General features: G+C 44.1%; 1 protein-coding gene across 2 annotated transcripts in view; it reads right to left on the bottom strand.

Annotated features, from left to right (window-relative positions):
- Positions 1-13,937, bottom strand: part of LOC120032396 (dynamin-2-like) — a 30,035-nt gene extending 16,098 nt beyond the window's left edge. Inside the window, exons 1-9 of one of the 2 annotated variants that reach the window (XM_038978472.1) lie at positions 13,645-13,937; positions 13,268-13,366; positions 12,963-13,123; positions 9,343-9,485; positions 9,005-9,140; positions 8,612-8,679; positions 4,300-4,438; positions 1,077-1,139; positions 612-635 (exon numbers count right to left, since the gene is read on the bottom strand). In XM_038978472.1, coding sequence (XP_038834400.1) covers positions 612-635; positions 1,077-1,139; positions 4,300-4,438; positions 8,612-8,679; positions 9,005-9,140; positions 9,343-9,485; positions 12,963-13,123; positions 13,268-13,366; positions 13,645-13,753 — 942 coding nt within the window. In that variant the 5' untranslated portion in view covers positions 13,754-13,937. Of the gene's footprint in view, positions 1-611; positions 636-1,052; positions 1,140-4,299; positions 4,439-8,611; positions 8,680-9,004; positions 9,141-9,342; positions 9,486-12,962; positions 13,124-13,267; positions 13,367-13,644 lie in introns of both variants that reach the window. The other variant, XM_038978474.1, reaches the window with a different exon arrangement.
- Between the last annotated feature and the right edge of the window lie 362 nt (positions 13,938-14,299).

Raw genomic sequence — 14,299 nt, forward strand, 5'->3', positions numbered from 1 at the left:
CCAACAGTGCAGTTTAAAAAAATACGGATAAGAATAAGAGAAAAAAGTAACAAGTAATTAAAGAGGAGCAGTAAAAAACAACAATATATACAGGGGGGTGCCGGTACAGAGTCAATGTGCGGGGGCACCGGTTAGTTGAGGTAGTATGTACATGTAGGTCGAGTTAATTAAAGTGACTATGCATAGATGACAACAGAGAGTGCCAGTGGTGTGGAGAGGGGAGGGGGGCAATGTGAATAGTCTGGGTAGCCATTTGACTAGATGTCAGCGTCTCTTTCTCTCCCACTTGCCTCTCTCTCTCTCTCTCTCTCTCTCTCTCTCTCTCTCTCTCTCTCTCTCTCTCTCTCTCTCTCTCTCTCTCTACCTCTCTCTACCTCTCTCTACCTCTCTACCTCTCTACCTCTCTACCTCTCTCTACCTCTCTACCTCTCTCTACCTCTCTCTACCTCTCTCTCTACCTCTCTCTCTCTACCTCTCTCTCTCACCTGGACTCTGGTTTTGATGTCTCTCTCCCACCTGGTCTCTGGTTTTGATGTCTCTCTCCCACCTGGTCTCTGGTTTTGATGTCTCTCTCTCACCTGGTCTTTGGTTTTGATGTCTGTCTATCTCACCTGGTCTTTGGTTTTGATGTCTCTATCTCACCTGGTCTCTGGTTTTGATGTCTCTCTCTTTCTCCATCTATCTCTCTATCTCACCTGGTCTCTGGTTTTGATGTCTCTATCTCACCTGGTCTCTGGTTTTGATGTCTCTCTCTCACCTGGTCTCTGGTTTTGATGTCTCTCTCTCACCTGGTGTCTGGTTTTGATGTCTCTCTCTCACCTGGTGTCTGGTTTTGATGTCTCTCTCTCACCTGGTCTCTGGTTTTGATGTCTCTCTCTCACCTGGTCTCTGGTTTTGATGTCTCTCTCTCACCTGGTCTCTGGTTTTGATGTCTCTCTCTCACCTGGTCTCTGGTTTTGATGTCTCTCTCTATCTCTCTATCTCACCTGGTCTCTGGTTTTGATGTCTCTCTCTCTCTCACCTGGTCTCTGGTTTTGATGTCTCTCTCTCACCTGGTCTTTGGTTTTGATGTCTCTCTCTCTGACGTAGGTTGTGACGATTCTCTCTGTCTCTTCTCTCAGTCTGGGGTAGGAGCCAAGCTGTGGACCAACACACAATACTGCAGGTACTGACGGCACACACACACACACACACACACACACACACACACACACACACACACACACACACACACACACACACACACACACACACACACACACACACACACACACACACACACACACATGCATGCACACACACACACACACACCTCTCTCTGACTCAGACACACACCATCCATCCTGCCCATCAAACACACCCCTAGTGATTGACATGTGTAGGGAACAGACAGTTAACATAGAGGGGTCATCCATCCTGCCAAACAAACACACCCCTAGTGATTGACATGTGTAGGGGACAGACAGTTAACATAGAGGGGTCATCCATCCTGCCCATCAAACACACCCCTAGTGATTGACATGTGTAGGGGACAGACAGTTAACATAGAGGGGTCATCCATCCTGCCCATCAAACACACCCCTAGTGATTGACATGTGTAGGGAACAGACAGTTAACATAGAGGGGTCATCCATCCTGCCCATCAAACACACCCCTAGTGATTGACATGTGTAGGGAACAGACAGTTAACATAGAGGGGTCATGCAGATAGGACATTGATCCTGCTTGGTAGTATATCTGGTATAAACTAACATCAACCAGTTTGAATCAAGGAAAACCAGTTTAAACTAACACAAACTGGTTTGAGGGTAGTTTTATCTGATTTAGGAGATTTTTATCTGGTTTTAGCCAGCATGCTCACAATACTGTCATCAATATCCCACAGGTATCCCAGCATGCTCACAAAACTGTCATCAATATCCCACAGGTATCAGTCTGAATTGATCAATCTGAGAGAGGAGTGAAAGCCTGCAGACATGGAATGAGTTTGACACCTGTGATTTAGCATGTTAGCACAAGGTGAGTTAGGGAACAGAGGGGAGAGTCAGAGAGAGGATTTAAAGACACAGGAGGAACGTTCTGATTGGTCAAAAGTAGGGGTTGAGTGACTGGACATGGTTGGGTAAGCATAGGAAAGGATGTGTCACACAGAATGTCTTCCCCCTGAGCTACATAGGGGGAACGATAAAGACAAAGGTTTCGGGGCTGACGTTTTAAGCTGCAATACGGGGAGGTGAGTGTTTTGATTGGGTAAACGAGGGAGGGGTGGGGTGAAGGGAAGTTGATGCAACAATCACTGTGAGGAAGGGGGCGGGTGTGGAATCAGAGGGAGGTGCTGTTGGATTTAGGGGCAGAGGTTGTGTTCCAGGCCGACTACAGTGGAGGTGTCATAATACCCATAAAACCTAGTGGTCAAACAGGGAAAGGCTTCCAATTGTCTTTCCACCATTCATTTTTCCCATAGGACATTTTAAAAACACTTAAAATAAGGGCTGTGTTTTGTGTAGGCTTACCCTGGCGTGACGTTCTGATAACCGTGTAAATCTCTCTGGGACAAGGTGACTTTTATCAATATATTCGGCTCTATTTACTCTCAGATGAAATAGCCAGATTCGATCTGGTTTACGTCTGCAATGTAGTCAGCCTGGAACACGGCCAGTGCGTATGGGGAGGTGTGGGGGTAGTGACTACAGACAGCAATAATTCTACCCAGAGGGGTGAGGAGAAATTAAATCAATTGGGGAGAGTGGAGGGGGTGGAGGGAGGGAGGGAGGAGGGGTGAGACTAGCAGGAGAAGTGGTAGAAACACAATTCTCTTCATTCTCTCCATCCATGAATTTATTGGGTATGTTCCAATAATGTCTCCTTCTTCCTAAAGTGTACACTCGTTCACTGCTTCCCTCAAATCTAAAAGCATTAGATTGGTGGAGGCATGGGGCTAGAGAGGGAGTTTCCACAGTCATTTCAGTCATTTCCTTGAAAGGAAGTGAACGAGTGCACTCTTTGGGAGTAAGGAGAGACAATCTGGACGCAGCCGCTGTCCATCTTCCCTCCTTCTTTCTGTCCTTCCCTCCTTCTTTCTGTCCTTCCCTCCTTCTTTCTGTCCTTCCCTCCACTGTGATTCTTCTCTTTACCTTTTCGGTACACTTCTTGACGAGGGAGGTGAGCTCGGACAGGACGAGGTCGACGCATTTCAGACAGGGCTCTTTCAGCTTAATGATCTGCTTTTTCACTATGGCCTCAAAGGCTAGGTCAGGGGTGAACAGGCCTGTTCTGAAGCATCATGGGAGATGTAGTTTATCACGGTAGGGCAGGAGAAGGAGGAGCCAGGGAGTGGGAGGAGTCATTGACGTGGGGAGGTGTCCGTGAGTGGGGTCATGTTGGGGAGGAGTCAGGGAAGTCCGGTAGTGATAGAAACAGATTAAGAGGGAGAGAGGTAGGGAAGCAGTGAAAGAGACAAATAACATGAAAGAGAGAGATGGAGGGAGAAGAACACAGATAGAGAAAGAGAGAGATGGAGGGAGAAGAACACAGAGAGAGAAAGAGAGAGATGGAGGGAGAAGAACACAGAGAGAGAAAGAGAGAGAGAGAGATAAAAGGCATTTTGTTTAGTCAGTTAGTTCATACTGGCATCTGTTACTAAACTAAGACATCCACTAAGTCACAAGGTGTGTGTGTGTGTGTGTGTGTGTGTGTGTGTGTGTGTGTGTGTGTGTGTGTGTGTGTGTGTGTGTGTGTGTGTGTGTGTCCGCACGTGTGTGTCAATCTGCAGTTTGTCTTCAGGGGAAACCAGAGACATGAGGAAGAACATAAACACTCTCACAAATCTAACAGCACAACACCCTGAAAACACTAGAAGCTCCACATCGCCCCCCTGTGGCCAGGAGTAGCATAGCATGTCAGGCATTACAGGCTCCATGCTCCCTGGTGTGAAGTCCCCTAGGTACAGATCTAGGATCAGCTTCCCTTCCCCTAATTCTAACCTAACCTAATCGTTAACCATTAGTGGGAAAAATGCTAAACTGATCCCAGATCAGCTTTTAGGGTCAACTTCACCCCACACAGTACAGTACCATGCAGTGCACTACCCTGGGGCCTAGGTCAGCATGGTAGCATTAAAGGCTAGCTCCATAGCGCCCCCATGTGGGCTGAACTAGCATGACAGGCATCACAGGCTCCATGCAGTGCACTACCCTGGGGCCTAGGTTAGCATGGTAGCATTAAAGGCTAGCTCCGTAGCGCCCCCATGTGGCCTGGAGTAACATGACAGGGCGTTACAGGCTCCATGCAGCGAGGTACCTTATTGGTGCACTGGCGCACGGTGTTGATGAGCTCCTGGATCACCAGGTCCATACATTTCAGACAGGGCTCTTTCAGCTTAATGATCTGCTTTTTCACTATGGCCTCAAAGGCTAGGTCAGGGGTGAACAGGCCTGTTCTGGAGGGGCACACAGACACACACACACACATGTAGGTAGAGGCAGACGGACAGACACACAGACATGTAGGTAGAGGCAGATGGACAGACAAACAAACAGACAGACAGACAGACAGACAGACAGACAGACAGACAGACAGACAGACAGACAGACAGACAGACATGTAGGTAGAGGCAGATGGACAGACACACAGACATGTAGGTAGAGGCAGATGGACAGACACACAGACATGTAGGTAGAGGCAGATGGACAGACACACAGACATGTAGGTAGAGGCAGATGGACAGACACACAGACATGTAGGTAGAGGCAGATGGACAGACACACAGACATGTAGGTAGAGGCAGAGGGACAGACACACAGACATGTAGGTAGAGGCAGAGGGACAGACACACAGACATGTAGGTAGAGGCAGATGGACAGACACACAGACATGTAGGTAGAGGCAGACGGACAGACACACAGACATGTAGGTAGAGGCAGATGGACAGACAAACAAACAGACAGACAGACAGACAGACAGACAGACAGACAGACAGACAGACAGACAGACAGACAGACAGACATGTAGGTAGAGGCAGATGGACAGACACACAGACATGTAGGTAGAGGCAGATGGACAGACACACAGACATGTAGGTAGAGGCAGATGGACAGACACACAGACATGTAGGTAGAGGCAGATGGACAGACACACAGACATGTAGGTAGAGGCAGATGGACAGACACACAGACATGTAGGTAGAGGCAGAGGGACAGACACACAGACATGTAGGTAGAGGCAGAGGGACAGACACACAGACATGTAGGTAGAGGCAGATGGACAGACACACAGACATGTAGGTAGAGGCAGATGGACAGACACACAGACATGTAGGTGGAGGCAGACGGACAGACAAACAGACATGTAGGTAGAGGCAGATGGACAGACATGTAGGTAGAGGCAGATGGACAGACAAACAGACATGTAGGTAGAGGCAGATGGACAGACAAACAGACATGTAGGTAGAGGCAGATGGACAGACAAACAGACATGTAGGTAGAGGCAGATGGACAGACACACAGACATGTAGGTAGAGGCAGATGGACAGACACACAGACATGTAGGTAGAGGCAGATGGACAGACAAACACACATGTAGGTAGAGGCAGATGGACAGACAAACACACATGTAGGTAGAGGCAGACGGACAGACACACAGACATGTAGGTAGAGGCAGATGGACAGACAAACAAACAGACAGACAGACAGACAGACAGACAGACAGACAGACAGACAGACAGACAGACAGACAGACAGACAGACACACAGACATGTAGGTAGAGGCAGATGGACAGACACACAGACATGTAGGTAGAGGCAGATGGACAGACACACAGACATGTAGGTAGAGGCAGATGGACAGACACACAGACATGTAGGTAGAGGCAGATGGACAGACACACAGACATGTAGGTAGAGGCAGATGGACAGACACACAGACATGTAGGTAGAGGCAGAGGGACAGACACACAGACATGTAGGTAGAGGCAGAGGGACAGACACACAGACATGTAGGTAGAGGCAGATGGACAGACACACAGACATGTAGGTAGAGGCAGATGGACAGACACACAGACATGTAGGTGGAGGCAGACGGACAGACAAACAGACATGTAGGTAGAGGCAGATGGACAGACATGTAGGTAGAGGCAGATGGACAGACAAACAGACATGTAGGTAGAGGCAGATGGACAGACAAACAGACATGTAGGTAGAGGCAGATGGACAGACAAACAGACATGTAGGTAGAGGCAGATGGACAGACACACAGACATGTAGGTAGAGGCAGATGGACAGACACACAGACATGTAGGTAGAGGCAGATGGACAGACAAACACACATGTAGGTAGAGGCAGATGGACAGACAAACACACATGTAGGTAGAGGCAGATGGACAGACAAACAGACATGTAGGTGGAGACGGACAGACAGACATGTAGTTGGAGACAGACAGACATAGACATGTTGGTGGAGACAGACAGGTAGATAGACAGACAGACATGTGGGTAGAAACAGACAGACAAAGGTTTCCGTTAGCCGGTAATAGCCGGCTTTTGGCCAATACATTTTTTTGAAAAGCCGATAAATAAAATTGCCGCAGGCCAATTGTTTGGGAGAAGAATAATGTTTTTTTTAGCCTCTTCATTGATGGAAATACCAGTCGATCAAAATGTTCATAATTTAGTGGAATTAAATTGGCTCGTATACAGTATATCCGTTACGTATCTTATTTATCACACGCGTACAGCACACAGATACAGAGTCTTTGAGCCGAAAATCTACCAGACAGCGCGAGAGCTGCTGCTACGACATCTCAAACAGCAAATACACAGGCAACGAAAGGCCGGCTCCATCAGCGCGCCACACACCACTATTCAAAGAGCTAGAAGCAGTATACATTTTGAAAACATCTACTTAATTGTTTGAAACCTGAACGTTTTACTAGGTATAATGAGGCATGTCTTACCTTGCTTCAAAGTAGCCCAAATCAGAGCATATCCATGGAGGCAATTCTTTTATATAAACTTTATTTCATTATCCAGTAGCCAAAGACACAACCCTGGTTATATTAACAACCCTGGTCATATTAACAACTCTGGTTATATTAACAACCCTGGTCATATTAACAACGGTCATATTAACAACCCTGGTCATATTAACAACTCTGGTTATATTAACAACCCTGGTCATATTAACAACCCTGGTTATATTAACAACCCTGGTTATATTAACAACCCTGGTTATATTAACAACCCTGGTCATATTAACAACGGTCATATTAACAACCCTGGTCATATTAACATCCCTGGTCATAATAACAACCCTGGTTATATTAACAACCCTGGTTATATTAACAACCCTGGTCATATTAACAACCCGGGTTATATGAACAACCCTAGTTATATTAACAACCCTGGTCATAATAACAACCCTGGTCATATGAACAACCCTGGTCATATGAACAACCCTGGTTATATGAACAACCCTGGTTATATGAACAACCCTGGTTATATTAACAACCCTGGTTATATTAACAACCCTGGTCATATTAACAACCCTGGTTATATTAACAACCCTGGTTATAATAACAACCCTGGTCATATGAACAACCCTGGTTATATTAACAACCCTGGTTATATTAACAACCCTGGTTATATTAACAACCCTGGTCATAATAACAACCCTGGTCATATGAAGGACCCTGGTCATATTAACAACCCTGGTTATATGAACAACCCTGGTTATATGAACAACCCTGGTCATATGAACAACCCTGGTCATAATAACAACCCTGGTTATATTAACAACCCTGGTCATATTAACAACCCTGGTCATATTAACAACCCTGGTCATAATAACAACCCTGGTCATATTAACAACCCTGGTTATATTAACAACCCTGGTTATATTAACAACCCTGGTTATATTAACAACCCTGGTTATATTAACAACCCTGGTCATAATAACAACCCTGGTTATATTAACAACCCTGGTCATATTAACAACCCTGGTTATATTAACAACCCTGGTTATATTAACAACCCTGGTCATAATAACAACCCTGGTTATATTAACAACCCTGGTTATATTAACAACCCTGGTTATAATAACAACCCTGGTTATATTAACAACCCTGGTCATAATAACAACCCTGGTTATATTAACAACCCTGGTTATATTAACAACCCTGGTTATAATAACAACCCATGCTAGTTGGTGTATATTACATATCCCCTCTTTCTACATTTCTAACAGATATTTTAATCTTCGTTCACATGAAACCGCTCACATGTGAGGTTTGTTTTTGACAACGGTGTGTTACCGCTAATTGCATTATGGAACAGACGGTTGTGTGTATCCTGCTGCTACATCGCACATCGCTGAGCTTCTAATGTCAAGAAATAATCGTTTACAATCAGACAGTCAGACAGACGGGTAGATAGAGAGACAGACAGGGAGAGGGAGACAGACAGGTAGATAGAGAGACAGATAAACAGAGAGGGAGACAGACAGGTAGATAGAGAGACAGACAGGGAGAGGGCGACAGACAGGTAGATAGAGAGACAGACAGGGAGAGGGAGACAGACAGGTAGATAGAGAGACAGATTAACAGAGAGGGAGTACTTGCCTCACTCCGTGGATGTTCTTGATGGCATAACTGATCTCTCTCCTCAACTCCTTCTCATCAAACTCCATCTGAACACCACACACAGACGGGAAATCAGTGTGTGTGTGTGTTTTACTAGGTACCAGACATCCTCACATAGATAGTAAAACAAGGAACATTCTGAGAAGTGGGGACATTTCGCCGGTCCTCACAAGGAAAAATACTATTTTAAGCTTAGGGTTAGGGTTACGGTTAGGGATTTTGATTGGGAATACATTTTTGGGTCCCCGCAAGGATAGTAAAACAATGTGTGTGTGTGTGTGTGTGTGTGTGTGTGTGTGTGTGTGTGTGTGTGTGTGTGTGTGTGTGTGTGTGTGTGTGTGTGTGTGTGTGTGTGTGTGTGTGTGTGTTTACCTTGACCAGTTCGAAGGGGAATCTCTCGTGGAAGATCCTGTTGATTCTAGCTCCTCCAGAGAGCTCCACAGTGTCCACCTGATCACCTGATCCCTCAATACGCTTCTCAAAGTCTACACCAAACTGCTGAACCATCCTACACACACACACACACACACACACACACACACACACACACACACACACACACACACACACACACACACAGTCATATTACAAAAGTACTGACAGTCAGATACAGTATATATGTGTGTGTGTGTGTTTATATACTGACTGCAGTAGGGCCTTGGTCTTGTATATATATATATGTGTGTGTGTGTGTGTGTTTATATACTGACTGCAGTAGGGCCTTGGTCTTGCGTGTCGGGTCGTCTGGTTTGAAGTTCTTGTATTCCTCCACCTCTTTCTCCAGAGATAGAAGCTGGCTCTGGAGCTTACTACGTAACCCTGGCAACGTGTCCCGGATGTGGTTGGTCAGTTGCTAGAGGGGGAGGAGGGGTAAGAGTTGAAATGGGTATGTGGTGACAAAAAGATGGATGATGTAACGATCGTCTGTGGTGGAAGAAGGATCGGACCAAGGTGCAGCGTGCTAAGTGTTCATGTCTTTTTAATACACAAAACTGAACACTGGAACAAAAACAATAAACGATGTGAACAAACGAAACAGTACCGTGTGGCGACAAACACCGACACGGAAGACAAACACCCACAACCCAACAGTGAAACCCAGGCTACCTAAGTATGATTCTCAATCAGGGACAACGATTGACAGCTGCCTCTGATTGAGAACCATACCAGGCCGAACTCAAAACCCCAACATAGAAAAACACACATAGACAGCCCACCCCAACTCACGCCCTGACCATACTAAATAAATACAAAACAAGGGTCAGAACGTGACAGATGAGAGATGGAGAGAGAGATTGTAAATACAACCCATATTTATGTTTATTTTCCCTTTTGTACTTTAATTAACTATTTGCACATAATATGACATTTGTAATGTCTTTATTATTTAGTAATTTTGTGTGTGTAATGTTTACTATTCATTTTTATTGTTTATTTCACTTTTGTTTATTATATTGTTCACTTGCTTTGGCAATGTTAACATATGTTTCCCATGCCAATGAAGCCCTTAAATTGAAATTGAATTGAATTTACAGCGAGAAAGAGAGAGAGATAGAAACAGACAGAGATACAGAGAGAGAGAGAGAGAGAGAGATAGAAACAGAGAGAGAGAGAGAGAGAGAGATAAACAGAGAGAGAGAGAGACAGAGGGACACACAGAGAGAGAGAGAGAGATAGAAACAGAGAGAGACAGACAGAGAGACACAGAGAGAGAGAGAGATAGAAACAGAGAGAGAGACAGACAGAGATACACAGAGAGAGAGAGAGATAGAAACAGAGAGAGAGAGAGATAGAAACAGAGAGAGAGAGATAGAAACAGAGAGAGAGACAGACAGAGATACACAGAGAGAGAGAGAGATAGAAACAGAGAGAGAGACAGACAGAGATACACACAGAGAGAGAGAGAGAGACAGACAGAGAGAGAGAGAGAAACAGAGAGAGAGACACACAGAGAGAGAGAGATAGAAACAGAGAGAGAGACAGACAGAGAGAGAGATAGAGACAGACAGAGAGACACAGAGAGAGAGAGAGAGAGAGACAGACAGAGAGACACAGAGAGAGAGAGAGAGATAGAAACAGAGAGAGAGACAGACAGAGATACACAGAGAGAGAGAGAGATAGAAACAGAGAGAGAGACAGACAGAGATACACACAGAGAGAGAGAGAGAGAGAGAGATAGAGACAGACAGGGATGCACAGAGATACATCACATGTTGATGTTGGGGTGGTGCTGGAGATGAGGAACGTTGAAATGTTCCTTTAACCTGATGAGGACAGAGGGCGCTGTTTTCACTTTGGGGGAAAAACGTGCCCAATTTAAACGGCCTCGTACTCAGTTCTTGCTCGTACAATATGCATATTATTATTACTATTGGATAGAAAACACTCTCTAGTTTCTAAAACCGTTTGAATTATATCTGTGAGTAAAACAGAACTCATTTGGCACAAACTTCCTGACCAGGAAGTGGAAAATCTGAAATCGATGCTCTCTTCTGGGTCCTGCCTATAAATGGGCATGATACCTATTAGTATACATGCACGTCATACACCTTCCCCTGGATGTCAAGATGCAGTGAGAGAAGAAATTGAGTGTTTATCTTGGTCTGAGATGGAATACGTCCTCTTGGAATGACGTGTCACCCATTTCCTGTTTTCAGGAAGGCGCGATGTTGGACCTGGATTTGCCTTCTGAATAGCTTTCGTTATAGGCGACTAATATCTCCGGCTTTGATTTTATTTGATACATGTGACAATATCATCGTAAGGTATGTTTTTTCAATATAGTTTTATTAGATTTTTGAAATTTATTCGGGACGTTAGGCGTGTTGCGTTGTGTGCCTTTGTTCAGAAAGGAGAGCTTCGCGCCACTTGGCTAGTGCGCTTGCTAATTCAAGAGGGAAAATGGACGTTCTAAATCCAAACAACGATTGTACTTGACAAAGGACACCTTGTACAACATTCTAATGGAAGATCAGCAAAAGTAGGACCCATTTTATGATGTTATTTCATATATCTGTCGAACTGTGTACTATTAGTTTTGCGCCCAGGTTTTGGGCACTCGGTCGACATAACGTAAGCCTTATGTGGTAATGAAGTTATTTTTAGAATTCTAACACGGCGATTGCATTAAGAACTAGTGTATCTATCATTTCCTATACAACATGTATTTTTTAGTTATGTTTATGAATAGCTATTTGGTCAGAATATGTGTGTCAGAAAAAAATCTGGACGTTGTGGGAAAAAGTAGCTACGTTAGCACAATGTATAACCACTGATTTCAGCTCTAAATATGCACATTTTCGAACAAAACATAAGTGTATGTATAACCTGATGTTATAGGACTGTCATCTGATGAACCTTATCAAGGTTAGTCAAAAATTATATATCTTTTGCTGGTGTGTCACGATCGCTAACTTTTACTGCTGGGAAATGGCATGTGTTTCTGGCTATTGTGCTAAGCTAATATAACGCTATATTGTGTTTCCGCTGTAAAACACTTTAAAAATCTGAAATATTGGCTGGATTCACAAGATGCTTGTCTTTCATTTGCTGTACACTATGTATTTTTCAGAAATGTTTTATGATGAGTATTTAGGTATTTGACGTTGGTGTCTGTAATTATTCTGGCTGCTTTCGGTGCAATTTCTGATTGTAGCTGCAATGTAAACTATGATTTATACCTGAAATATGCACATTTTTCTTACAAAACATAGATTTATTGAATAACATGTTATAAGACTGTCATCTGATGAAGTTGTTTGTTGGTTAGTTTGGTTGGTTCTTGGTTAGTTAGGTTGGCTTTGTGCATGCTACCTGTGCTGTGAAAAATGTCTGTCCTTTTTTGTATTTGGTGGTGAGCTAACATAAATATATGTGCTGTTTTCGCTGTAAAACATTTTAAAAATCGGACATGTTGGCTGGATTCACAAGATGTGTACCTTTCATTTGCTGTATTGGACTTGTTAATGTGTGAAAGTTAAATATTTCTAAAAAATATATTTTGAATTTCGCGCTCTGCCTTTTCAGTGGAATGTGGGAGGAGTTCCGCTGGCGGAACGCCTGAGCAGGAAGTAAACCACTAATTGACCGAGGTCGGTTCAATTACATGAATTCCATTTATAGTTTCGTTTTTTTGTGAGCCCAACGCTCTGTTCACTATTTTTGGTTTTGGAATTTCCATTAAAACCCTTTTTCCCCCTTTTTTTTTTAAACCTGTGATAAATTTAAAAAAATACACTCAAACTGAAACCGAACCAACCTGAAAAAAGCACCAATCACTCAGCACTAAGAGAGACAGAGAGACAGTAGATATAGGGTCTACATATCTAACCTGGTTCAGTGTTTTCTGTAGATGTGGTGTTCCCATGCGGTCAGCTATGTGTCGGTATCCTGGATGAGACAGGAAGAACTTCCTCTCTGCACCCAGAGCTGCTTTAATATCCTTCCTGCCGTCAATATCCTTCTGACTACGATTCACCACCCCAATGTAACCTGGAGAGGAGGAGACGTGGTTATTACCCTGTTATAACCTGGAGGGAGCACGTTATAACAGGGGTGTGTGTGTGTGTGTGTGTGTGCGTGCGTGCGTGCGTGCGTGCGTGCGTGCGTGCGTGCGTGCGTGCGTGTGTCAGTCACCCCTGCGTAGCGGCAGTAGTTTATTCTCTAGAATGTCCCGTGCGTCCGTCCCCTCGTCCATCAGGTCCAGCTTGGTGATCACTCCGATGGTACGTAACCCTGGAAACACATAGGTCAACACAGGTCGTCTCCGTGGCAACATTCCACTCTCTCTCAAACACCTCTCCATCCCATTACATGAATAGATCAGGTAAGAGTTCGACCACTTTTATGCAGCGAAAACAGCCAAATGTTTCCAAATCGGATTTTAGTAACCACATTGTGGGCCTGTTAGAACACATATCATGACAGGTTTGCCTGAAACACACACACACACACACACACACACACACACAAACGTAACCCCTCTACACACACTCTGCCCCCCCCCTCCCTACCTTGAGGGTCGACCTCCTTAGATATCTTGAGAGCATCAGAGTTGGCTAGATCCTGGTTAGCTGGAGTCACAGCCAGGATCAGACAGGATTCTTTAGTTATGAACTGCATATAACAGGATCAGACAGGATTATTTAGTTAGTAACTGCATATAACAGAATCAGACAGGATTCTTTAGTTATGAACTGCATATAATAGGATCAGACAGGATTCTTTAGTTATGAACTGCATATAACAGAATCAGACAGGATTCTTTAGTTAGGAACTGCATATAACAGAATCAGACAGGATTCTTTAGTTAGGAACTGCATATAATAGGATCAGACATGATTATTTAGTTAGTAACTGCATATAACAGAATCAGACAGGATTCTTTAGTTAGGAACTGCATATAACAGGATCAGACAGGATTATTTAGTTAGTAACTGCATATAACAGAATCAGACAGGATTCTTTAGTTAGGAACTGCATATAATAGAGTCAGACAGGATTCTTTAGTTATTAACTGCATATAATATATACGTTTTAGCATATAACATAGAAGATAAGACTATATTACTTTAAAGAGGCAATCAGCAGTTGAAACAATAATAAAGCTCTCTACTGACTCCTGTTTGAGTAAAAAGCTGAGGGCTGGGCCTGGAGAAATGTAATCCC

This window comes from Salvelinus namaycush, chromosome 39 (assembly GCF_016432855.1).
Source record: "Salvelinus namaycush isolate Seneca chromosome 39, SaNama_1.0, whole genome shotgun sequence".
Taxonomy (NCBI): Eukaryota; Metazoa; Chordata; class Actinopteri; order Salmoniformes; family Salmonidae; genus Salvelinus; species Salvelinus namaycush.